Source organism: Callorhinus ursinus, unplaced genomic scaffold, assembly GCF_003265705.2.
Source record: "Callorhinus ursinus isolate GAN/ISIS: 27379988/994484 unplaced genomic scaffold, GSC_fseal_2.0 scaffold44, whole genome shotgun sequence".
In the NCBI taxonomy this organism is placed as follows: Eukaryota; Metazoa; Chordata; class Mammalia; order Carnivora; family Otariidae; genus Callorhinus; species Callorhinus ursinus.
The window spans coordinates 547,127-574,162 of NW_027397106.1; the positions used below are offsets into that span (position 1 = coordinate 547,127).

At 42.2% G+C, this 27,036-nt stretch overlaps 1 protein-coding gene across 3 annotated transcripts; it reads left to right on the forward strand.

Moving 5' to 3' along the window:
• The first annotated feature begins 215 nt into the window (after positions 1 to 215).
• On the forward strand, positions 216 to 27,036 carry TESPA1 (thymocyte expressed, positive selection associated 1). 3 transcript variants are annotated; one of them, XM_025883032.2, is made up of 10 exons: positions 216 to 372; positions 2,114 to 2,206; positions 9,247 to 9,461; positions 10,463 to 10,505; positions 16,654 to 16,703; positions 17,265 to 17,318; positions 18,098 to 18,134; positions 18,404 to 18,502; positions 23,054 to 23,262; positions 24,913 to 27,036. In XM_025883032.2, exons 3-10 carry the CDS (start codon positions 9,299 to 9,301, stop codon positions 25,878 to 25,880), a joined length of 1,623 nt encoding a protein of 540 aa, XP_025738817.1. In that variant the 5' UTR covers positions 216 to 372; positions 2,114 to 2,206; positions 9,247 to 9,298; the 3' UTR covers positions 25,881 to 27,036. The 3 variants fall into 3 exon arrangements, with proteins under 3 accessions (XP_025738817.1, XP_025738819.1, XP_073737969.1); XM_025883034.2 differs by lacking the exon at positions 2,114 to 2,206 and having other exon boundaries at positions 24,913 to 25,709; positions 26,839 to 27,036; XM_073881868.1 differs by lacking the exon at positions 2,114 to 2,206.

A 27,036-nucleotide genomic window follows, 5' to 3' on the forward strand; every position in this document is an offset into this window, starting at 1 on the left:
CTGTACCTTTCCCTTAATAGGAAAAGATCTCTTGTTTTACAAAGACCAAGGCAGCCCTCTGACAGGAAGGGCTCCTTAGTGGTGAGCTCAGTGACTGCTGATCTTTTGTTCTTCAGTCTCCTGAGCTAGAGCAAAGGATGTGGCTGAGGTAGGAGGTGGGGACTATGCATATGTGTGTGTATGTGTGTGTGTTCTCATTTCCGCTTCCCCTTTCTGAGCTGGCAACAGCAGTTTAATGAGGACAGAGAGAAAGGTACAACATAAGATATGATACTTTGTCACTGTCCTCACTCAGATCCGCATACCTGGGAAGGGCTTGGCCCTGCTTTGCCAACCACTATGCCTCAAACTCTGCTCTCTACCTGCGGACAGGTGAGTATAATTTTCACCTTAATTTTAAGAACATACTGATTTGGGATGGTGCCGGGAGATAGGAGAAAACAGGCAGGAGAGAAATCAGGTTGCCAAGAAAAGGGAAAAATCAGGAGAAAATCTCCCACATGCCTCACTTCAATCCCTGACTGTGCCTCTCGGAACAAAAAGGACCCTTTACTTTTTTTTTCTTCTTCTTCTTCCTATTACAGGAGAGGTACTCTATATAGGATCACAAAACATGGGTTCTTTTGATGGTCTGAATTACTATTTAGGAACGTTACACCTTTTTCATGTGGCAACTTCCTCTCTGTGTCTTGCTATGCTCCCTTGTGCTGTAACTTTGAAAGGTTCTCAAGGAGAAGTTTCTCACTTCACTGCAGATCCCATTCTAGTGCTCGTAACTGTGAACTAGTGGGAACACCTCGCCTAAATCAGTGCTGTTTTGTGTGGGTGTAACTACTCTCCTCCAAAGCTGCAGAAGAAAGCTGGCCAGGAGATAAGCTACAGCAAGATATGTTGGGTGTAGATACAAGGAAGAAGTCACACAATTGGACAGTGCCAGGCCAATTTACCTGGAAGGCTCACGAGGGATAACCACCTGTGGGGATTGCTTCTCAGGCTGTACATCTCAGAGATGGCTATAGGGATATGGTGACCACTTAATGACTTACATCATCTCAGGTGGGGGAGGGTCCGTGCCCCTCCAATATCCCTTGTCTTAGTGGCAGCCAGGCTGAGCATGTCACCACCTACATGACTTTTGGGGAAGGTAGAGGAGTGGAAAGATCCTCCACACTGGGGTTTTCCCAGCCCCCTGCTGTGCTACTGAGCTTTCCAGTGGGCGGAGAAGAGGCGGGTGTCCAACACAGAACAGCGACAAGGTAAAAGAGCCCCCCAAAAATGGTTTGATAAGGTCATGAAGATTTATAAGTACTAGTGACTCTATCACAAATGGCTGCCTGTCTGGGAAAGGGGACTTTTTAGACAGTATGTGGCAGGTGCTGAGGTTAGCAGGTTGGAGACTGGAGGCTTTCAGCTTGTGTGTCCAAGCTGCAGATTAACAGTTGTTAGGCTTGAGTGATTGGAGCTAAAAACCAGGCGTGATTCTCCTGTAACAGGAAGCATTCCTAGGAGGAGTATAGGCCGGGTTTATTATCTATCTCTACTAGAATATTATCAGAGATAACAAGCAGAAGATATAACAAGAGGGACTGAAGGAGATCTAACAAAATAGTTCTTATTCACGGGAACCCTGGGGAGTTTAGAAACTCTTTACAGCCCTACTAATACTGTTTCTCATAACTTCCCCTGGTCCCTGAAAGGGGGACGGAGCCCTGGGATTAAGCATCACATAGTGGCCCTGGGAATCAACATACTCATTTTTAGTTCAGGGTTTCTAATAGAGAATGACTTGTATTCTAATGGAGTTCTGGAGAGGAAGTTTGGTCCCAGCTTAGATCATGACTCATGGGTCCACCCTGGGCTCCAGTAAGTGAAAAAGATCAGACACTTATGGCCACTTGATAACTCACAACTCTTCTGCTTTCCACCTAAAAGACAAAACCAAAGTGGGTATTCCAGTACCCACGGTACTTTGTACCCTGCCCACACCCAAGCCCAATGCAGAAAGGCCTAAACCCAGATTCTGATAAGAAAGGGTGTAGACCATTGTGAAAGAAAAAGAGGGGAGAATTAAAATGAGCACATGAGGGAAAGAGTTGCATTCCCATGCAAACAGGACTGAAGAATTGAAGACATGGATTCACAGAACGAAGAAATCCACTCACCCTCACTCCCGTCTCCAGACCAAGCCATCTGCAAACCAGGGCAGGTAAATGGATGTTTCTTCATCCTGCTGTCTTTGTAGCCCATCCAGGTGAAACAATTTAGTGTCTCCCAACACTGAGAGCACACAGGATTACCCTTTTCCAAATGTATAACTTTAATATTTCCCATGGAACTTTACGAGCCTTCCATAAAACTCATTCAACTGTGAAAGTGGGCATAGAGAAGAAAAGGATGGAGAGAGAAAGAGGTTTTAGATGGTCTTCTTTCAGTATTTATTCAGCTGAAATTATTTATGGGAGAAGGGGGGTAAGAGAGGAGGGTAAAATAGTTACATTCATTCATTGGAATTTTTCTTCATATCATTTATCAAATAACATCCCCTTTTTCCCTGAAATAGATTGACCTCCTGCTTTAGACCATAGGAGACTCAGAATGCTCAAAGGCTATACTCAGGGGAATTTTTATTCTGAAGGTCTTCTCAACTGCAATGATATAGAAGAGAACTAGAAATTAGGAATGTATTTCCTATCTGTCAAGGAATGTGAGAGCATATCACAGGTTGGGGATGTGTGCTGGACGGGGTGCAGTCAACTTGGCTTGAGGTGGAGGTTGTCCTATCTACAGAGAAATGGCTGTCCTGGGATTTCCCACAGCCCTTTGCAATGGCGGTGATACGTGCCTATCTTGGCTGTAAATGCGGATAAGATGCAGAAGGTCTTGTGGGCCCCATCATGGAAACTCTGTTTCCTTCTTCTCTCCTCCCACGCTTGTTTTCACTCTCAGTCCCAGTTTACATGCCCTGCTTGGGTGTAGGCACAATACGGACAGAAGAGAAGAGAAATCTGTCTGATACGTGTTCCTGGGAGGAGGCCCAGAGTGGAAACCAGAGTGGCATGAGGAAGGCAGTGTGATGTAAAGGAAAAAGCATAGACCTGGGGCTCAGATCTTGTGAGTTTCAGTCCCATTTACATCCTTAATAGTCTATGTGATTTCAGAAAAACCTCCCCCTCTCTCTTCCTCTCCCTTTCTCTCTCTTCCCACTTTCTTTCCACCCCTCCTCCTTTCTCTTTTTCAAAATGACTGACCAGGATTAGATGATCTCTCGGATTCCTCTTGGCATAAAGTAAGAAGGAAAGAACTACTTACAGTTTATGTTTTATCTCTGCTCAACAGCAGCGTCCCTCTTTCCCCATCTGGATTTTACATCCACTACTGTATCCTGCTGCTCACTCCTTCTTCCTTCTTATTCCTGAAAGTGTTCTGACTTTAGTGAATGGTTTAGACTGAGAAAAAATTAACAATAATAATTGCTATCATTTATTAAGCACTTCCTTTATATTTCAGGGATTTAATATCCATTATCTAATACTGGCCCCCGGTAGGCCAGCAAGTTGTGTTATTACCTGTTTTACATATGAAGAAACTTAGGTTTAGAGGGGAAAGGTGATTGTACCAAGGCGCATATGCATTAAGTAGATAGAACTGTGATTCCAAACAAGGCTAACTCTGATCCCAAGGCCCTTGCTCTTTCTGCAGTTTTCCTTCTCAAGAGTTGGCCATCCTTACTGGACCCCTTAAAAATATCCCCATGAGACACCTGTAAGCAGAGCTGATATTTGGCAGGTACAAATTGGTAGACCATAATGATTGTTAAAATATTTCCATACCAATTTATGATAAGTATCAATTGCCCCAAGCCCACTGAGTGCCCATGACCAACCCCACAATCCCAGGTCTTCCCACAAGGTTCCCCAGACATATACCTGTACGACCCAGCTACAGGGCTGTGACTGGTGTCAACTCTGATTGGTCTGTGCTGCTCTATAACCATCCTTAAATGTTCTGAATGGCACAAAAATCCGGAAGCAATGTGGAATCCCAGGCAGACTTTTTCCTCTCAACTAGAACCTAGTTGGACCCTTGCTGCTGAACCACTCTGTGAGCCTGACAAAGGCAAAATTGCTTCACATAATCTAGTTGGGAGTTAGGAAGGAAAACTATGCTAATAACCAAACAAAGCAACACTTCCTTCACTAAGATTATCATAAAGCCAAGAGTAAATTAATTTTGGTTTATGCTGCCTCTTCTATACAAGGCTATACAGTGGAGAGTTCATGTAGCATGTGAAATGGAGAATTTACTGAAATAATTTCTCCTTTCTTTTATCTCAAATTATATGTGCCACTGATACTTGGGTGGAGATATTAGGTTATTTTCTTGTTCTATAATTAATGGAAAGACCATACAACTAGAGTCAGACCAACCTGAGTTTAATTCTCAACATTACAAGATCCTAATTATATGACCCTGGATAAGTCACATATGTCCCTGAGCTTCACATAACAATAGTTAGCTCAAAGGTGATTGTCAGGATTAAGTGAAATAGTTTACAGGAAGGTTTTATGGATAAATATACAGTACTCTGTACATCCCAGTTGTTTTAGCACCTATCACTTCGACTGGCCAGTGTTAATATATGGGGAATCTCTGACTACATCCCTTAGAACACAGACTGGAGGTATATGGTGTACTCAATGCAGTAATAATGACAGACCCATAAAGGTTTCCTCCTGCTACTACACTTGCCGCTTCTGCTGATGATTTGTGTTAGAAGATACTCCTTTCCAAGCTCGTAACTCCTGAATCTTCTTTTGACTAACTTCGATCCTGTCAGCTGAAATTTCTGCTTTGAACTATAACATCCTCAAAACAAAGAGAATTCCCTCCTGCTCTATTTGTTGTAGTCAGATTCCAGAACATTGGCCAGATTGTGGAGAAATATTTAGGGAGTGAACCTCTAGAGATATGTAGGAAAGAGGAAAGGACAAAGGACTGGAAATGAGAGCAGAAGGGAAAATAAGGCTTTTAAAGAGTGATTCAGGCAAATAGCAATAGAATCAGTGTGGAGTTTTTTGGGTTGAGGGGTGGGCAGTTAGTAGGAACATCGGAGAAAAAAATACCAGCAGCCTAGGACTTCCTTCCTCACAGGAGTTAGATTAAATATAATATCAAATACAATAGGTTAAATACAATAAACCAGCATCACAAAAGATAGTTCTCAGATTCCAGAAGGAACTTCTGACCAAGGAGTGGAAACTTCAAATGGAAAACTCTGAAAAAATATTTTTTAAATTTAAAGGATTTGATAGTTTAAGCTTTATAAAATTCAGTGTGGCCTCTATGTTTCGTCAACAAAAGATCAGCATGACTATGCCCCAAGCCTCTTTTCTCTTCACTACAAGGTATAAGAATACATATACATTCGGATTTGAGACCCTGTGGAGAGTCGGGAGCCCCTGTCCACGACATGTACTAAATGAGGATAGTTTTTCAGCACCTGTATGATTCTCGCTCCTCTGCAGGTACAGCATCTGCTGAGGCCCTCCTGCTGCAGGTACCCTGCTGGGTCCTGAGATGGGGCTCGGGGGAGGGGTTACAAGGAAGGGGGCATGGTGACCAGACTGGTGACAGCTTCCCTCTTGCCGCATGTGGTGTGAGTGTATGTGCTAGTTGTTAGAGGTGGGGAAGAGAAGAGATGACTTGGATAGGCCTTCAAAGTGTAGAAAGAATTTGTCTGGATAGAGGGGGAGGTGGATGAAACTGCATAAACTAAAGGAAAAGTAGCGAAAATGTTCAAACAGTGCTGGAGCTCAGTGAGCAATGCCTAACAGAATCACACTCCTTTGGGCTCCTTCTGGGCCTCCTCAATTCAAGACTCACCACTTTCCTAGTCCATGGAAGTTGGAAGTGCAGGCACCTCATAAATCAGTGTCGCTGTGGAAGGGACTCTGCCAAATGGGAAGTAACACCGGAGGCCACGGGACCATTTCCTAATGCTTCTGGGGAAAACCATGCAAAAGCATTTTCTTTCCCAGGTATTATTCATACAGATATTTCAAACTCAACTAGAATAAATTCAGATGCATTGGTACTGAAGGCAAATTTGTACAACATTGTCTCCTGCCAATTCATTTTCAAGAGGTTGAATCTGCTGCCCAAGGAGGAAACCTAACTAACTTGCCAGAGGTCAATGAATTGGACCAAAAGGTTAAAAGAATGCCCACATCTGGGGCACCTGGGTGGCTCAGTCAGTTGGGTGTTTGCCTTCAGCTCAGGTCATGATCCGGAGTCCCGGGATCAAGCCCGGTGTTGGGCTCCCTGCTTGGCAGGGAATCTGCTTTTCCCTGTGACACTTCCCCCTCTTGTGCTCTCTCTCTCTCTCAAACAAATAAATTTTTTTAAAAATCTTAAAAAAAATGAATGCTCACATCTACTCTGACTCCTAGTCACTACTCTTTTTGCTGCTTCCAACTCTGTTGTACATATAGGTTTACATGTTTGTATGACTCGTCTGAAGGAACTATGTCCAGGCCCCCCTCTCTATTACAAGGAGCCCCAAGACCTTCAAAGGTGCCATCTGCATGCACCCAACCTGCATGCACCCATCCTGCAATTCTTTCTAATGCTGTCACCGCTGATGGGCTTGCCTGATATCATTTGCCGCTTCCTCCAGATTCCCACAAATACCCAGTTTCTTATCTCTCAGCAACATAGCTTCCTCCTGCGATCTCTAACCAGACAGTTCTATTCCTCCCTCCCCCATAACATCACTGTGCTCCTCTTGTTCCCATATAACACCATGAACAGGTCTCTGTGGCAGAGATCAGGGAGAAATGAACTTGTTCAATTCCCTGGGCCCATGTCCAGTCTGCCAGAGTTGAGATTAGCTTAGATGTGCCTTGCATCTTTTCTTTGACTTCATGAAGAAGGTTTGCTAAGAGCTGGGCTTTGAAAAGTGCAGTGTGTCAAAGGCCGAGGGACAGGAAGATGGAGAGGGAAAAGAACATGAAAAAAGCATAAGGTTTAAAAGGGGATAAGCATTTTCAGGGGGCAAAGGGGAAATTAGCCTATATGTGTGCAACGTATTTTCAAAGATGTAGGACGAATGTAGAATAGATTCGTATCACAGAGGATGTCAAAACCCAAGTAGAGGTCTCTATCTACCATCTCAATTAGCAAGATTCTGGAACAGCACTAGGCATTATGGGGGTTCAGCTATAAAACGGCATATCCGGGAGTTAAAATACCAGAAGTACCAAATTTTAGGGCATAATGTTCCAGTTGAGAAACTGAGACCAGAGAAAGTAATCGAATTTTCCAAGGTTATACTGCTAGCAAGTGGCAGAGTAAAGTGCAGAAGTCACATCTTCCTTCTTTCCTTCTTTCCTCCTTTCTTTCTTTCCTTCCTTCCTGCCCTCCTTCCTTTCTTCCTTCATTCCCCCCTTTCTTCTTCCCCCTTCCCTTCTTCCTTCCCTCCTTTCTTCTTGCCCTCCTGCCTTCGTTTTAAATTCCCTTCATTACCAAAAAAGTCCTTCTTTGTGAGCTGAAGAGTTCTTATGATCTAGATGAGGTCCATTTACTCTGGGAATTAAAGACAGTAGGCAAGTCAGCCTTTGACATTTTCTTCTCTGGACCAACTGATACCAACCTACTCAATATTTTGAAGGTGTAGAACTAGGTAAATATACCCTGACCAAGGCTTTTTAGATTTCCTAAGTTCTTTCTAGTGGCAGCTTCATCCTCTTTTATCACCTCACAAGAGCTCTGACTGAAGGACAAGTTTTCTCTGCGTCCCCCCTTTGGGGTTTCCCTGCGTCACAAGCTGAATTTATTCATTTAATTGCTCTTAAAAGGCCCAGGCAGTGGACAAAGAGCCAGGTGCTTAGGGTTAACAACCTCTCTCCTTGGAGAAGACTGGGCGATGGGCTGGGCCCGAAGTGAAAGAATTTAGATCTGACAACAGTAACTAGATATCATTCTTCTCCGGATATGTTTTGTCTGTAGCAAGCAGAGGCATCCAAAACAATTTTATTGCCCTAGGAAGGTGCTTTAGGTTCAGGATGGTCCTTTCAAAAACAGCTATTTTAGGGCCTCCATGGTTCCATGCCTCCCTAATGATTTTATGTTGAAGTCTTTTAAAGAATAGAAGTTTCTGGACACTGGCACTCTTCTTATTTTTTTTCCTCTTGCTTTCCCTTACTGCAACAATTAAGAGCACCGCTATGAGGATGGAGCTGTTGACCGCAGCTCCAGGGAGCAGAGGGATGAGCCAGTGAAGAGCACTGGTCGGGCTCCTCCATGTCCACTGTAGCAGGCTGAGTGTGGCAGGTGAGGGAGAGGCAGGAGGACGGAGCATCAGCCGATGAATGTACATTAGCCTCAAGGCTTTTTAAGTCCTATTCGGACAACTGAGAGATTCTTCCCCTCTTTCTTCCTCTTTGAGTAAGTGGCTAGTGCCATCAGAACGTATCTTTTGGAAGAACACAGAGATGTTGAGCAGACAGTGTTAAATGAAATATACATGGCATCAATGAACTGAGGAGCTAACTCCTAGCTATGGAGAAACCCACATTGACAAAGTAGAAAGGAATGACCCTGAGGGTCGTGACTGCTCATTGAGTAAGGCAACATCTCCCTGTTGTTTGTATTATGGGATTTTTTTTTCCCAAGAGAAATCTTACGTGGACCCCTAATATATAAAACAAGAAACAAAACAAAACAAACAACAGACTCAGAATGACAGTAGTTGGAGTTATATCCTGGCTGTGGCACCTTGGAGAAGTTGTCTAACATTTGAGATCTGGGAATTCTTCATATATCTTTATGAAGACCAAATACAGTGAATTTTATCAATTGCTGATTTAAAGATATTCTAATTTTAGTGGGAGAGTCTGAGAGACAACATTCTTAAGGATTAAAGAAAGCTGTTTTCTAAGGCAATATGCCAGTCATTGTGAGAAGTAGCAATTCTTTAAGTTAGAAGAACTTTCTCAATGTCCCTTAAGTCATAAGATGTTTGAAGTTCCAAGATTCACTGATTTGAAACACTTGCCCTGGTATATGTCAGAGCATTGGGGGGGAGGGGTGCAGTGGTGGGGGGAGACAGAGGAAGGGCTGGACAACTACCCCCCCTTCCTGAATGGGCAGAGGGGTCATGCTCCTTCACTCAGAGCTGGGAAGATGTTGGGGCAGCCCTGGGGTGGTTTCTGAACAGAGGATGAGGGAGTTATCGCTGTATTTCAGCTCTCAGAGCAGCATTCCTGTGGCAGGAGACCCTGAAGTCTGAACCGGGGCCATGGAGGGCTCTGTGCTGAGCCCCACATCCTGGGAGAAGCGGCGGGCCTGGCTCCGGCAGAGCCGCCACTGGCAGACCCAGGTCCTGGAGGAGGAGGCCGCAGCTGCCCTGCAAGATGTCTCAGATCCTGAGCCTGCCAGCCTGGATGATGTTTTCCAGGAAGGTAAGAAGCAGTTAGACAGCAGACAGCCTTGCACGTGGCCTCATGCCAGGGGAAAGGTACCAGCAGCCACAGGTCTGCAGAGTGTCTGGAGCCAGTCGCTTGTTGAGACTGGGCCTTCAGGGAGGCTCATTTTGATGGATTCAATGCATTTAAAGGAAGAAGAGTAAAGTAATAAAAAATATAAATTATGGGAGAGAGAGAGATAGGCATAAGATTAGGAATAATAAAGCACATTTTTGCATCATCCCAAGAAGCTGTCTATAAGGGCCTGAGGTCAGGGTTCTCTTGAATGCTTTAGAGTGTTTTTATTTTGTCTGGGCAACAAAGTGATGCTCAGTTTGGATACCTGGACTCTGGCTGCAACTCTGCTGCTAGCAAGTGGTGTGACCTTTGGTAAGTCACTTAGTCCATATTTGTCTAATGGAAGTGGTGGTACCTGAAGTCGTAGTAGTACTTTTCCTCCATGCCTCTCAGAGTTTCTTTGAGGTTCGAATGAGACTGCAAATGTAAAAGTTAAAGAAAACAAAAACAAAGCAAAAACAAAAAAAAACCCTCATATAAATAAACCCATCTTTGCTTATGTAGCAAAAAACAAAAGCATGAACCCAAGATTGTGATTTTTTGTTGGTTTTTTTCTTCTTTTTATTTATTTTTTATTTTATTTTAAGGAGAAAGATCCACCCCTGTTCCCAAACCTTGGGGAGAAGGGAGCAGTGGGCCTGTGATCCTGGGCATTTTCCAGGTTCTGGGAGGAAGGGAGCGGGAGGCAGAGAGAGAAGCAGCAGCCACTATTTTTATATTTTATATATTATATTTTATATTTTTATTTTTATAGGAATACACGGGTGTATTCCTCTCCTATCTCAAAGAAAAGTTTTATGGGGGGGGAAAGTCTTAGGAAGTGGCTCACACAAGGATACACTTGCAGAAGGAGGTGGGTTGCAGAGAGGAAGTCTGACCTCCTTCAGCTCTCACGGTGCTCTGACCTCTGACATTTCCAGGGAATCCAGTCAACAAGATTGAAGACTGGCTGCAGGATTGTGGGTAAGTGCTGGAAGGCCCTGGCAATGACTGTGGCAGATGTGTGGATACACTTGCAGGCACTGACTCTTGGGAACTCAGAGGCGGGGAAACGGGTTTGATTTGGGCCTAACGATTAGAAGTGAGGTTGAAATGGTGGGGGGTCGTGGGGGGCAGATTATAAAGGTTTGGGGTGAGTGTTACCTGTAACTGGGCCTGGGCTGTAAATGAAGTTTACTCTGGGCTGAGACAAAATTCGGGTGGGGGTCTGGAAATCCAGTCTGGATGTGGTCGAAAGCCCAGAATGATAGAAATGCGCAGCTCCAGAGACTGTCTGGGCTGAGTTGCAGATTCCTATTCTTTTGCTTCTCCTTCAGACTGGAGTCTTACACTGTGTAACAAAAGAGGAGTTAGAAACCTCATTGTTCCTATGATCACAGGAATTCATCACTGTGTTTATTTCTACTACAGAACACAGGATGATGGGCTAAGGGTTTACCCAGTTATTCAAAGCAGTGAAGAACAGGAGCAGGTACTTGAAGGCAAAATGCAGTATCTGCCTCCTCAGAAACACTAAAATAGGAGTTTTACTATTTACCCACACCCCATCAGTACCATTTTAGGCTCAGTCTACCCAGACACAGAGGGAAAGTTTCTGTGCCCTATTTAAGCCTGATCATTTGTGTGATAATTCTGAGAATTTATAACTCCTGCCTGCTCCTTTTTTCCCCTCCAGGAATGTTCCAGACTTTATATAGCCTTTAATCTGAACTCATCCATTAACGCATAAATAAACCCATCCTTGCTTATTTGGTAGGAAATAAATAGCACTGAATGATCTAGGGCTGTTTATTTCAACTCTGCCCCAGAAGGTAATGCCAGGAAGGATTTATTCTGTGTTTTTGTGGGTTTGCAAAACATACTGTCCTTATTGTCCTGACCCAGTTCACAATTCATTGACTTCACAGTCCGTGAAGGGTCCTCAAAGTTCAGGAAGGCAAGGGATGGTGGTAATAGGATTGTTTGCACATTTTGGTGTGTCACAACTGTCCTAGGATTTGGAATGCCTCACCTGGTATCTACAGGAGAACCAGTAAGCTCAGTTAATGTCTTTATGTCATTAACTACTCTTGAATCAGTTTACATCACTAATTGTTGACAGCACATTTGCTGATGTCTGATTGTCTAAATGGCTTAGAAGGGGGCCAAGGAGTTTAAAATATGTTCCTCGCCTTCAAACATACTACATTCTAGCTGAAAAGAATAAATTCACAGGAATATAAGACTGTAAACTCCAGAGATTACCTTTCCCCACCTATATTCCACAGAGATAAACCCAAAACTTGTGCTGAAAAAGTGGTCTGGTGAGTCAAAAGGCTCAAAGAGTTGAGCCTACACTTGTGCTAACTATCCATGTAAGCACTTGTCAGAAAAAAACCAAAACTCCTTCTATCTCAGACTCCTCGCCAAAAGGTGGAGACTTAGAATAATAATGTTTCAAAGTTTCTTGTGAGATTTAAATGAGATAACATATGCACAAGTGTTCTCTGCCCTGTAGTAAAACGTGAGCGGTGAGGTTTGTAAAGGAGAGGCTTTGTGCTACTTTAAAATAGTTCTGCCTATAGACTTAGCATCTATCTGTCTAAATCTCGTTATTTCTCAGAAAATATGTCCAGAAGTGATACACACCAACTCTATGATAGTGATTATCTCTAGGAAGGAAAAAAGTAGGAAGGAATGGGAATAAAATGAAACTTTAGTTATATTTTTAATATTATATTTATATTTTTATTAACAGAGATCAGAAATGAACATGATGAAACATTTACATGTGTGAAAACAGGGTGGCAAGGGCAAGGGTGTCTGTCACATTTTCTTTCCCTTTCTATGTGTTGAAAAAATGTTAATATTTACACTTTGAAAAGCCCACAGGAAAGTCTCTTAACACACATTTGTCTCTGCAGGGGGAATTTAGGTTCATAAAATATTTCCAATTTTCTCTATTTTCTAATCCTCCCTAATATATATGTGATACTTTTTAGTTATATGGGAAAATTAGAAAAATTAAAGGCTGATGATGGTTGATAGTAGCGAGAGAACACTAGATTGTGATAATAGACAATGAAGAAGAGGAGGGAAAGGCATTCCAGATATGCCATTCTGAGTCACACAGTGTTCAGTTCTTAGGCTGTCAAGGCCACAGAGGAAAGAAGATGAACAGGGAACCTACATTCACTGGACATCTGTCCACTCTGTTGACAGGTGCCTGGGATGTGCTTTTCAAATTTTACTTCAAGACTGTATAGTTCCCATTTTCTTTCCAATGCCAAACAGACGTCCTCCAATAGCAAGACAGTTTTGTTTTCTGACAAGCTCTCCAAGAAAGCCCACCAACTTCCTGGGTGATTGAGAGTCAGTGTCTCTCAGTGTATTGAATCTAGGGGCAGACCATTCTGCTGCAGGTCAAGATGATGTACATCTTTACTTGTCCTTTCCTCTTAAGGCTCTCAGGGGAGGTTCTAGGACATGAATGTGTTGCTTGTGAATGATTGGAGGTAGGGTTAGGAGCCCCAAAATCTTCTGTGTGGACCTTAGTTTAAATCTCTGCAGGCAAAACCTTTGGAAATTGCTGGAAAAGCTAAAAATAGTCACATCCTTCCCACAATCTGATCCTCCTTCCTACTTTTGTTTATGAATTGGGTATACAGGAGGAGTGGTACCTTGGCTCTTCTATTTCAGACTTGAAATGATGCTAAGGGATCTTTCAGTGGAAGACAGAGAGGGAGGAGCAACTATAGATCTAGTCCCTAGTCATCAATTTTATGTCCTAAGCAATTACCTATGAAAGGCCTGGGACTTGGGCGATGGCTATGAAGTTTTAAATCAACTTCAGTTCGATCAGTAGATCCAGGCGCATGTCCATACTTCTATGGTAGATTCCACACACACCCTACTGTCCCAAGGCTCATCCTGGGCTGGTCCTCAAATAGAGAACATGTACTTACCTGCTAGGGCACAACTAGAGAAGAGAAATGTAGGAAGAACACCCAACAAAATTTGTATCTAGTGAATAGTACTGAGTTTTGTCTGGACAAACCAGAAATTTTATCAGAGGTATCTTTTTTTAATTTCAGAAGGAAGCTTTCTTTTATGTTTTTTAAAAATTTATTTAGTTATTTGAGAGAGAGGGAGAGCATGGGCAGGGGGAGGGGCTGAGAGAGAGGGAGAATCTCAAGCAAATCTCTCGCTGAGCACAGAGCTGAAACTGGGGCTCAACCTCAGACCCTTAGATCATGGCCTGAGCCGAAATCAAGAGTCGGATGCTTAACTGCCTGAATCACCCATGTGCCCCATCAGTGGTATTTTTTTAATGTAAATTTTATTGAAGTATAACATATGTATCAATAGCATTTTTCTTTTTAATATAACTGTAGTACAACTCAACAGGTAGGAGTTTCAGCTATGCTGGGTGAGTGGGTTCTAGAGATCTGTACAACATGGTACCTGTGGTTAACAGTGCAGTATTGTGCACTTCAAAATTTGTTGAGGGTAGCTCTCATGTTAAATGTTCTTACCTCAGGAAAAACAAAAAGTCAAAGGGAAGCAAGGAGATTCTGGGAGATGTTGGATATGTCTGTTACCTTAACTGGTAATGATATCATGGGTGTTTGCATATGTCTAATCTCTTAACACGGTATACATTCAATATGTACACTTCTTTGTATGTCAGTTATACCTCAACAGAGCTGTTAAAATAATAGCCATGTAAGTTATACTGAAAAATAAAATACTTACTGAAAAATAAACAAGTATTAAATATAAAGCCCCATGAATTTTCTCAAAGAGAATACATAAACCCCTGAAACTTGAAACAGAACATTACCAGCACTCCAGAAGTCTCCTTCTGGAAGGTCTCCTTCCATTCACTACCCTGCTTCCAAGGATAACCAATAACCTGACTTATAACATCATAGAAAAATTTTGTACTTTTTAAACTTGCTATAAATAGAATCATACAATATGTGCTGTTGTATTTTTTCATTTTAATTTTTTATTGAAGTATACTTGACTACAATATTTTATTGGTTTCAGATGTACAACATAGTGATTCAACAATTGTATACATTATGAAATGCTCACCATGATGGGTATAGTCACTATCTGTTACCACACCAAGTTTTTACAATATTATTGACTAAAGTACCGATGCTGTACTTTTCATCCCCATGACTTATGTATTTTATAACTGGAAGTTAGTACCTCTTTCAATATGTAGTGTTTTATGTCTGTTTCTTTCACTCAGCATTATGTTTGTGATGTTCGTCATGTTTTTGCATGCAGTGACAAGTCATTCTTTTTTATTGTTGTGATGCAGTAAATTATTTATCATATAATTTATCCATTTTACAACAGAGATTTGGTGTCTCCCAGTTCTGGGTTATTATGAATATTATTTCTTTTGGTGAATAAATACAGGCATTTCCATTGAGTGCAGACAGTGGAATACTAGTGAGTTTTAGTTGTAGTTACAATAACAGTCAGCTTTGGCCCTTGCATTAATGTGTAGCTGCAGCCAAGTATTAAATACAAGAGTAAATCTCAGTATTCTAATAGTTGACTATATAAGTTATGGTGTTATTTTTGGAGTAACAGTAAATATAAATTTATACTGATATTTGTAATGGTATATAGACTAACATTTATGTTTGTGATATTATCTTAAAATACATTTTTATGTAATTATGTTAGGAAAAGCAGCCATATTTGTAGTTCTAGTTATATTATTACAGTTACCCATTCTTAGTCAGCTTGGATATTGTTTCACGTTTTATAATGTACCTTGATGTACAGGTTTTTTTCGCAAAGACATAAAAATGCAGATTTTGGAAAATGGTTGATTTTTCACTACTGAAAGGAAAGCATCAATAGAAGATGTCTAGGGGCGCCTGGGTGGCTCAGATGGTTGAGCGTCTGCCTTCGGCTCAGGTCATGATCCCAGGGTCCTGGGATCGAGCCCTGCATCGGGCTCCCTGCTCAGTGGGGAGCCTGCTTCTCCCCCTCCCTCTGCTTCTCCCCCTGCTCATGTTCTCTCTCTCTCTCTCTCTTTGTATCTCTGTGTCTCAAATGAATAAATAAAAAATCTTTTAAAAAAATAGAAGATGTCTACACATGCAGTGATTTGTCTTGTAAAACTTAAACACAGCTTGATCTACAGATGTTCAATTAGCAAACCCATTGCTATTATTAAACATTTCATTGAGTGATTACATACTGAGATTACATTCAAAGCATCATGTGCAACTTCCCTTTTAAAAACTTTCAGGAAAATTAACTCTATAAAACCCACAACACATTAGTCCTTGAAGTGGACTTAGATAATGATCATAGCGAGGCATCCAAGTCCCCTACGTAATATTTGAGAACAGAACAGCAACCAGGAAGCAAGAATGCAAGCCAGGTGCTGTGGTTCCAGTTCAACACTTTTCATAGACTGCTTTACTCACCTGCTTTAGACACAGAATTTTTCCTTGTTTGTAAAACTGAGTTGTTTCTTGCCACCCTGTAGGCTGATTTCAGTCTATTCCTCTTGTGGAGATGGTAAAAGTTTGATAAGACCCGATCTTAAAATGTAAAATTACAATCTGTAACCAAGATGCCGTTTCTGCTGCTTCTTGAGAGATATGATCATCAGCAAGGACCTGCTCAGAGATAAGGAAGAAGGTGTGGGGAGCTAAGCTGACCTCCTAGAAGTTGAAAAATATCAATATTTGTATCTGTGATGATCCCAAGCCCCTGCTTATATAAATGTATTTCTCTGATTTTGTTTCTATATTCTGTCTTTCCAACTTTACCAAGCACGTGTAGACTTGTTGCTCACCAAGCTGACTATGGACAGTGTGGTCAGTACAATGGCAGCCCACTCAACAGTGCATACACACGTACGAAAAACACGGTACGGTGCAGCACAAAATCCTGTGTGCTCCAGTCCCACTTCCCCTGGCTACTTCGGTGAACTTGTCAAGTAACTACTCTTAGTTTGCTTCAATGTAAAAGCAATTAAATACTGCTGAATCTCATTGGAAAATTGTGTGAACTTGTGGGACACATTTGAGGAAAAAGCCCCTTGGAAAATATAATTATTTCCACCTGTAAGATTATTTTTGGTCCTCAGATACTCTGAAGAAGGGTTTTTTGAGGAAACAGGACAGTCAAGCTACAATGGTGAGTACAGCTCTGTTCTTTCTTCTGTTGTTCTTCTACCTGAATAGTGACATGGCTCTGTGTGTGTGTGTATGTTTATGTACATGCACATGCATATGCAGGCATAAGAATGTTGACTACCTTTTCACTGTCTGCAAAACACCTACTGGTGGTCACATGGCAGTCCAGGAGGTCCAAAAGATGGAGTAAACATTGGCTCAGAGCTGACAGGCTAACACTCAAAGACTATCTTCTGTTAGTGGTTGCTCAGCTAACAATGACTGCTATGGGAAAAGAGCTTTATAAGATGTGTGTGAGTACACACCCCCATGTGCTCACTATGTGACAGAGGATTGTGTCCAAGACTAATGATATAGGGGAAAGGTTAATTACAAGTGATTATGTCTTTCTAAATCAAAATATGAATGTGATTTCTGAGGTAGTACATGTAGAGCTGGGGGAAGTTCTGCAAACATGATGTCTGATGTGATTATGTGGTTATAAATGTTCATATATACAGGGGTGTGTGTGTGTGTGTGTGAGTGCAAGCCTATTCTCTGTGACCTTTGCTTTATTTGACAGGGTGCCTCAGCCATGGAACCAGCTTTGAAGATGACTTGACCCTAGGAGCAGAGGGTAAGTGGCACAGCCTTCTGATGTTGGAATCAAGGAAGAGGCTATACAGGAGATGAATTAAGAGTAGAATGAAAGAGGGAAACTGTAGAAGGAGGCAACCCATTTCCTGACGTCTTACCTGTAGGGAAAGAGCAGTCTCGTTATGATCTAATGTAAAGCTCATAAAGCTTCATGTGCCCAGAAATACTTCCTCACCAGCCTGACATGACATCCACCAGTCCATCATTAGGGCTCTCATTTGTCCCCTGGAAAGACAACACATAAAATCACCATAACACTGGTTGCTCAGACATCTTTGAAACTGTTGTCTGTATAGGAAACCCAAAGCAGCCTGAACACTGGGTATAAGCAGGAGACCACACTGAAGGAAAGAAGAGCTTGAATAAAGGATGGAGATATAGAAACCTAACAATGTCTCCTGGGTCCTGTGGAGACTCAAGCAGTGGGGCAGGAACACTAGCCTAGAGGGCTGAATGATGTTCTCTTCCTCAGGAGAGAGAAACTCTTGCCTCAACACCAGTCATGGTGTATAAGTTCAGAGGCTCAGGACCACTTGCTCCCTGCCATATCTGCCCCCCTTCCCGGTCTATGTCTGATGAACTTTAGATACTCCCACAAAGAACAGAGTTCATGGGGTTCAGCTAGCCTATAGTAGGGTGTATATAGTATATAGTGGCAGAGGGGAGTGAAGGGGGCTAAGTGTTACATTCAGAGAAGCAGCTTAGGTGATTTTCATTTTCCCTTCTAACTTTCTCTTTGCCTTTTTGTTCCTTGTCCAGCCACACTGTTGGCCACCAATGGCAAAGTCTTCTCCAGGTAAGTGTTAGGTTCACCCAGACTGAATGATGTCTTCTTCAGGAACTACTGAACTGGTATAGGTGTCAGAGACAGATGAAAAATAAAGAGCTCAAGAGTCACAAGAGAGAGTGAGATTTTCCAACCAGGAATGAGGTCCTAGACTGAGTTTTCCCAGTAGATGATAGAAGGTACCCAGCAGGGAGTAAATAACCCCAGCAGAACATGTCTTGGATCCAGGGTGCAGACTGCTTACAAGCTTAGGGTAACATCAACTCTGATCCCTGCAGGAGTTTCCTAGACCCATCCCGGCCCTGGCAACTCCTCGATCTTGGCTGCAGCTTGGCTTCCAGCAGCATGACTGGTGGCACCAACAAGACTAGCTCAAGGTAGGTACTGGATTTGGCAAGGGTGTAAGGGTGGGGAAGAGGAGAGGCCCAAGAGAATGGAACCAAGAACCACTGTCCATTTTTTTCTGGGATATCTTACTGAAGGTTTTATACACTCACATACTTGAGAAGTATGACCATATTTGCTTCAAGAGCACTGGGGGAGGTGGAGGAATCTACTGCTCAGAGCTGAATGCTCTGTAAAATAGAGGTGACCTTGTACCCCAGCAGGTGTAGCATGAGGATCATCACAGTCCCTGGAGTTACAGTAAGTGCTCAATCAACCAATCAATGAAGGTATTGATTGGTTGATTGAATGAAACAATAAAATATTAATTCACTAGGGCAATTTCAAATCCCCTAATGCAGGCCAGGTGTTACTATGTGGAATTGGAAAAGATGAAGCAAAGTGCTTGCCCCCAGGAGTTCAACAATCAAATAGGGTGAACAAAGGCATATGCAAATAACTTTAAAACAAGATGGAAAGTGATGAAAACTAATGTGGTATAATAAAAAGTATTTGAAATTCAGTGTCAAGGTTTGAATTTGAGACCCAGTCCTCAGATTTATTAGCCATGTAACTAACTATCTGTAGTGATTTGTCCTTACTGAGCCGCAGCCCTGGCCACACCCCCCTTCAATTATGTCAGAATCTCTGGAGATGAGACTCAATATCTGCATGTTTTTATTGCAATACACTTAACATACAAAGTTATATTCATTTCAGGTGCACAACATAGTGATTCCACAATTGTATACATTATGCTGTGTTCACCACGATAAAGGTAGTCACCATCTGTCACATATAATGTTATTACAGTAGTACTGACTATATCCCCTATCCTGCACTTTTCATCCCCATGACTTATTTCTGTGGAATGGGTAGTTATTGAGCTCTCGTGTCACCCAGCTTGGTGGTACACAGATTTGGATGTAGATACATGTGAGTACCATACCAAGAGAGAGAGACAGAGAGAACTTGATCTTCTGTAATGCAGGGCTTCTGTCCTGAAAATAGTGCTACAAAGGGGTCAACCTTTCAAAATCAGGTTTTGAACATACCTACACTGGTTAATTTTTTTTAATTTTTTATTGTTATGTTAGTCACCATACATCATCATTAGTTTTTGATGTAGTGTTCCAATATTCATTGTTTGTGCATAACACCCAGCGCTCCACGCAGAATGTGCCCTCTTTAATACCCATCACCAGGCCAACCCATCCCCCCACCCTCCTCCCCTCTAGAACCCTCAGTTTGTTTTTCAGAGTTCATCGTCTCTCATGGTTCGTCTCCCCCTCCGACTAACTCCCCTTCATTCTTCCCCTCCTGCTATCTTCTTCTTTTTCTTTTTTCTTAACATATGTTGCATTATTTGTTTCAGAAGTACAGATCTGTAATTCAACAGTCTTGCACAATTCACAGTGCTCACTATAGCACATACCCTCCCCAATGTCTATCACCCAGCCACCCCGTCCCTCCCACCCCCCCACCACTCCAGCAATCCTCAGTTTGTTTCCTGAGATTAAGAATTTCTCATATCAGTGAGGTCATATGATACATGTCTTTCTCTGATTGACTTATTTCACTTAGCATAACACCCTCCAGTTCCATCCACGTCCTTGCAAATGGCAAGATCTCATTCGTTTTGATGGCTGCATAATATTCCATTGTGTATATATACCACCTCTTCTTTATCCATTCATCTGTAGATGGACATCTTGGCTCTTTCCACAGTTTGGCTATTGTGGACATTGCTGCTATAAACATTGGGGTGCACCTACCCCTTCGGATCCCTACATTTGTATCTTTGTGGTAAATACCCAGTAGTGAATTGCTGGATCATATGGTAGCTCTATTTTCAACTTTTTGAGGAACCTCCACACTGTTTTCCAGAGTGGTTGCACCAGCTTGCATTCCCACCAACAGTGTAGGAGGGTTCCCCTTTCTCCGCATCCTCGCCAACATCTGTCGTTTCCTGACATTAATTTTAGCCATTCTGACGGGTGTGAGGTGGTATCTCATTGAGGTTTTGATTTGGATTTCCCTGATGCCAAGCGATGTTGAGCACTTTTTCAAGTGCCTGTTGGCCATTTGGATGTCTTCTTTGGAAAAATGTCTGTTCATGTCTTCTGCCCATTTCTTGATTGGATCATTTGTTCTTTGGGTGTTGAGTTTGATAAGTTCTTTATAGATTTTGGATACTAGCCCTTTATCTGATATGTCATTTGCAAATATCTTCTCCCATTCTGTCGGTTGTCTTTTGGTTTTGTGGACTGTTTCTTTTGCTGTGCAAAAGCTTTTTATCTTGATGAAGTCCCAATAGTTCATTTTTGCCCTTGCTTCCCTTGCCTTTGGCGATGTTTCTAGGAAGAAGTTGCTGTGGCTGAGGTTGAAGAGGTTGCTGCCTGTGTTCTCCTTTAGGATTTTGATGGACTCCTGTCTCACGTTTAGGTCTTTCAACCATTTGGAGTCTATTTTTGTGTGTGGTGTAAGCAAATGGTCCAGTTTCATTCTTCTGCATGTGGCTGTCCAATGTTCCCAACACCATTTGTTGAAGAGACTGTCTTTTTTCCATTGGACATTCTTTCCTGCTTTGTCAAAGATTAGTTGACCATAGAGTTGAGGGTCCATTTCTGGTTTCTCTTTTCTGTTCCATTGATCTATGTGTCTGTTTTTGTGCCAGTACCATACTGCCTTGATGATGACAGCTTTGTAATAGAGCTGGAAGTCCAGAATTGTGATGCTGCCAGCTTTCCTTTTCTTTTTCAACATTCCTCGGGCTATTCAGGGTCTTTTCTGGTTCCATAGAAATTTTAGGATTATTTGTTCCATTTCTTTGAAAAAAGTGGGTGGTATTTGATGGGGATTGCATTGAATGTGTAGATTGCTCTAGGTAGCATTGACATCTTCACAATGTTTGTTCTTCCAATCCAGGAGCATGGAACGTTTTTCCATTTCTTTGTGTCTTCTTCAATTTCTTTCATGAGTATTTTATAGTTTTCTGAGTACAGATTCTTTGCCTCTTTGGTTAAATTTATTCCTAGGTATCTTATGGTTTTGGGTGCAATTGTAAACGGGGTCGACTGCTTAATTTCTCTCTCTTCTGTCTTGTTGTTGGTGTATAAGAATGCCACTGATTTCTGTGCATTGATTTTATATCCTGCCACTTTACTGAATTCTTGTATGAGTTCTAGCAGTTTTGGGGTGGAGTCTTTTGGGTTTTCCACATACAGTATCATATCATCTGCAAAGAGTGAAAGTTTGACCTCCTCTTTGACGATTTGGATGCCTTTGATTTCTTTTTGTTGTCTGATTGCTGTGGCTAGGACTTCGAATACTATGTTGAATAGCAGTGGTGATAATGGACATCGCTGCCGCGTTCCTGACCTTAGGGGGAAAGCTCTCAGCTTTTCCCCATTGAGAATGATATTCGCCATAGGTGTTTCATAGATGGCTTTTATGATATTGAGATATGTACCCTCTATCCCTATACTCTGAAGAGTTTTGATCAAGAAAGGATGCTGTACTTTGTCAAATGCTTTTTCTGCATCTATTGAGAGGATCCTATGATTCTTGTTCTTTCTTTTGTTAATATATTGTATCACGTTGATTGATTTGCGGATGTTAACCAACCTTGCAGCCCAGGGATAAATCCCACTTGGTCATGGTGAATAATCCTTTTAATGTACTGTTGGATCCTATTGGCTAGTATTTAGGTGAGAATTTTTGCATCCATGTTCACCAAGGATATTGGTCTGTAATTCTCCTTTTTGATGGGGTCTTTGTCTGGTTTGGGGATCAAGGTAATGGTGGCCTCATAAAATGAGCTTGGAACTTTTCCTTTTTTTTTTTCCATTTCTATTTTTTGGAACAGTTTCAGGAGAATAGGTATTGATTCTTCTTTAAATATTTGGTAGAATTCCCCTGGGAAGCCATCTGGCCCTGGGCTTTTGTTTTCTGGGAGAATTTTGATGACTGCTTCAATTTCCTTAGTGGTTATAGGTCTGTTCAGGTTTTCTATTTCTTCCTGGTTCCATTTTGGTAGTTGATACATCTCTAGGAATGCATCCATTTCTTCCAGGTTATCTAATTTGCTGGCATACAGTTGCTCATAATATGTTCTTATAATTGTTTGTATGTCTTTGGTGTTGGTTGTGATCTCTCCTCTTTCATTCATGATTTTGTTGATTTGGGTCATTTCTCTTTTCTTTTTGATGAGTCCGGCCGGGGGTTTATCAATCTTGTTAATTCTTTCCAAGAACCAGCTCCTAGTTTCATTGATCTCTTCTACTGTCTTTTGGTTTGTATTTCATTGATTTCTGCTCTGCTCTTTATTATTTCTCTTCTCCTGCTGGGTTTAGGCTTTCTTTGCTGTTTTTTCTCCAGCTCCTTTAGGTGTAGGGTTAGGTTGTGTATTTGAGACCTTTCTTGTTTCTTGAGAAAGGCTTGTATTGCTTTATACTTTCCTCTTAGGACTGCCTTTGCTGTATCCCAAAGATTTTGAACAGTTGTGTTTTCATTTTCATTGGTACCAAACTCCCTCTTTTCAGCATCTCTGAGATTCTGGACAAGGTGCAAGAAGATGCAGAGGATGTCCTCTTCAGTCTGGGCTTTGGCCAAGAGGACCACAAGGACACTTCACGGATTCCTGCCCGATTTTTCACCACCCCGTCTCAGGCCAAAGGCATTGATTTCCAGCTCTTCCTGAAGGCCCAGGTGCAGAGGATAGAGATGGAGGACCCTTGCCTCATGCTGGCCAGTGAGTGTTCCCATGGATCTGCTCCACTTCTCTGCCATTCACGACAGGGATCAGTGGCTCCAGATCCTACTTTCTCTCTGTCAATTTCACTCCACCCTTTGTCTCCTGTGTCTATTTCCTGACATGTTGTTTTCAGTGAAAATGGAGAACTTTGATGTATGCTTCTCCCTCTTAAAGAAATAGTCACCAAGAGACCTCATTTCACTATTGCTTTCTTAGGCCTTCTCTCCTTTAGCTGAATCAAATGAGAACAGTGTCTTTAAGTCTTATCCCTGTTCTTATTTCTCAGTTGGAACAATAGAATGTTCCCCATTTACAGCCACTGTATTTTTGTTTGTTTTTGTACAGCCACTGTATTAAAATCATTTCCTTTTAGGGCAATGTTCTCAAAGTTCTCAAAGTTAGATATGTTAAATTGTCCAGAGACTTTATAAAAATTCATATTCATAGGCTTTTATTCCATAGAGGGAAAGGCTCAGGAGTATTTATTTTAAACAAGCACACAGGATTCTTATGTATAATCCTTAGACCACATCCAGGGAAACAATTATTTAAGTTGTCCTGATTTCATACTAAGGAAAGATATGAGAGGATTTCTCTAGCTAGATGAGGCATAAAAGACTCTCTTTGATTCTATACATTAGAATATGTTTCAAATTATATTCTCTACACCCCCAGTATGATTGTATTTCAGATTCTGTGCATCAGATTCAACTTAAGATAAGCTTGATAAACCATGCTCCCGAGCTCTACCTGCTGCAACAAAGATTTTGAGTTGGAATATTTTCACAACATTAGATGATTCTTATGCACACTAAAGTTAGAGTATAATTGATTGATTTTATTTTATGTGCCATGAACATAACTAGGTGTTAAATTCTGGAAGAACAGACTAGACATGAGAAACATGATTCTTAAGCCTTTGGGAAGCTTACAGTTTAAGAGATGTATGGCTTATCACAGTGCTTTTCAAACATGGATGTCCATATGAATTACCAAATGATATTGTTAAAGTGCTTGAGATACAGTCTGAGATTCTACATTTATAACAAGTTCCCAAGTAGTGCCAATGCTTCTCAACTAGTGACCACACTTTGTGAAGAAAGGTCTAACTGAATGATAAAGTCATGAGTGCGAGCCCCACATTGAGCATAGAGTTTACTTTTAAAAAAATGACATCAAAATTTCTGTACCCTAGTCCATTGGCTAGTAATTGCCATTTTTCCAATTTGTTGATACTCTGAAGCCTTCTAGAACCCTAAAGTTTTGTTACTGTCTAAGAAAATGAGGTTGGTTTTGTCCTTTTTTCTGTCATGTTTGTCATCTAAAGCAAACAGTAATCGAAGCCATTGTTTAGAATATACTGACAGCAGAAAGGATATGTGAAATCAAGATATAGAAAAGTTCTTCATCCCATATAGAATTAATTTTTGGGCTGAAGGAAAATATCATTTGGGATGGGAGTCAAGAAGTGAAGAAAGTCAAGAAAGGGGATCCTGGGTGTGAGAAATCTAAATGGGAGAAACACTGGTGGGGAAAATGGCATCTTCCTTCTGAATTTTGAGCCTTAGGAAGGCTATTGAAGGAAGAGATACAAGAGATAATTTGCTGATGACCCCCAGATTCACCATCTTCAACTCTTGTGCCCAGGCAGGTTTAAGCAGGTGCAAACACTGGCTGTCACTGCTGATGCCTTCTTCTGTCTCTACTCCTATGTGTCTAAGACACCTGTCCAAAAGTTCACACCCTCCCACATGTTCTGGAATTACAACCCAACTGATGTGCCATCCATCAGGATTCTGGCTCCAGAACCTGAACCTCACTCACCCAGAGAGCGCCTCCGGAAAGCCATCTCCAAGATGTGCCTGTATACAAGCCCCAGAGATCGGCTGTCACCATCCCATAATATCCCCAAAAGGAACAGTTTGGACCAAGTGGTGTGGGAAGTGATGGACAGAGTGAGAGGAGAGAAGGTGGTCTTCCAGCAAGACCCTGGGTTTGGGCCAGGCTCAGAGGAAGATCCTGTGCCACTCATCAGGGATGCAAAGCTGCCCACTTCTTCTGGCCCATGTGCCCTTTGCCCCAAAGAGGAAACACAGCAGGAGTTGTCCCCAGTGCAAGCACCATCACAAACTCTGGATCCTAAACCAGAGGCAACCTGTTGCATGCATTCTCTGCCTGGAGCAGGTCTGCAGTGGAGCACAGACCCTGCACCTGTGAAGAGAGAGCTGTGGGGTCTACAAGCCACCAATAAGGAAGTCCATTTGGCCAAGGATGAGACTTTCTGGAAAAGAAAGAGCAGAGCAAGAAAAAGCTTGTTTCAGAGGAATCCCATGAGCAGGACGGTTAAGTCATTGAAACTGTCCATCACCCAGCAGAGCCAAGAGCAACCAGCACTGCACCAATCTCTAACCCAGCAGCTGCAGGACACTTGTGACTTAGAGGAGGTGAGAGGGTTGGAGGCAAGAGAGAGGCTGGCAGAGAAAGGTTATGGATTCTTGCCTTTCAGAAAAGGGAATCCAGGCTCTCTGTCCTCACCAGATATACCAATTCTTGAATTACATTCAGAAACCTTTGGGGATAGGTTAATAGAGAGGGAGAAACATAAATGGGTTTGATTTCTTAAGATCATCCAGGTTTTCAGAGCTTTTCTAATTCCTCATCTGATCTGATTTTCATTGAGGTTCCTCATCAAGCACACCTTGCTCTATTATTTGTGGGATCCACAACAGAGTACAAATAGAGGTTGGTTATACACTAAGTTAAACACTATTAAATAAAATATGCTCTCTTCTACCTTAATAAATATATAACCATAAAGACCTGGAAGTCCAGGTTCAAAGTTAGTATTCTCAGATTCTTAGGACTTCTGTGCTAGAACATGGCAGTGTAGGCAGAGCCACTCCCCAGCTGTGGCCTAGCCCCTTCTTTTCCCATGCCCAGATCTGTCCTAAACCATTAGGGACTTTGCACATAGATGTGTGAGCACCCAGCCTGCATATCCAAAAGCCACACACCCTCTACCCGCACAAAAGCCACCTACTGGTCATCACTCATGCCTGGGGCTGCATACAGTAGTAGAGAGGTTGACCCTTTAAGACAACAGACACCAGGCAAAACCAGGGCAATTCCCTGAGACAGACTTGGGGGGCATCTGAACAGCATATTCGTGTATCCTATGTAACCAGAGCATGTTCTAGACGGAGTAGTGCAGGATCCAGGTGGGCACGTCCTGTCGGTCCACCAACTCTTCATCCTGTGCACTCTCAAGAACTCAAGACTCCTCTTGCCTGGGACTAGTGACAATACTACCATCAAGTGCTGAGCTCTCTTGGGAAAACTCTCAGATCCTTGCCACAAGAGAACCTGTGATGATTTGCAATATTGTTTGCATATATGTCACCTCTCATTGGACATAGACCTGCACCTCAACTCCTGCCTTCCTCACTACCGCATTCCTGCCACAAGAGAAGAAGCCGAGTCTCTCAAGTACACTCAGCCTCTTCCCCCTATGGCTACCTGCCATCCAACACCTCTCTGCACTGGCTCTGAGTTCTGCTGGGATCTTGGTTACAGGTGCAAAGCCAGAGTGAGGAGGAAGAGAGCTGCTGGCCCAACAGTCCCAGACACCCCCACCTATATCAGACTTTTGCTGGCAAAGACTGGAGAAGTGGGTCTCTCTCTCTCCTTTCTTTCTCTCTCCCTCCTGCCCTCCCTCAGGCAGTGAGTCTTAAACCTGGCTACATGTTATAATTACCCAGGAAGATTTTTTTT

Coding starts and splice junctions, on each gene's coding strand:
- TESPA1 (XM_025883034.2), top strand. CDS start 9,299: ATGGAGGGCTCTGTGCTGAGCCCCACATCCTGGGAGAAGCGGCGGGCC. Junction 17,319..18,097: donor CTTGACCCTAGGAGCAGAGG/GTAAGTGGCACA, acceptor TTCCTTGTCCAG/CCACACTGTTGGCCACCAAT. Junction 25,710..26,838: donor ACACTTGTGACTTAGAGGAG/GTGAGAGGGTTG, acceptor TCTTGGTTACAG/GTGCAAAGCCAGAGTGAGGA.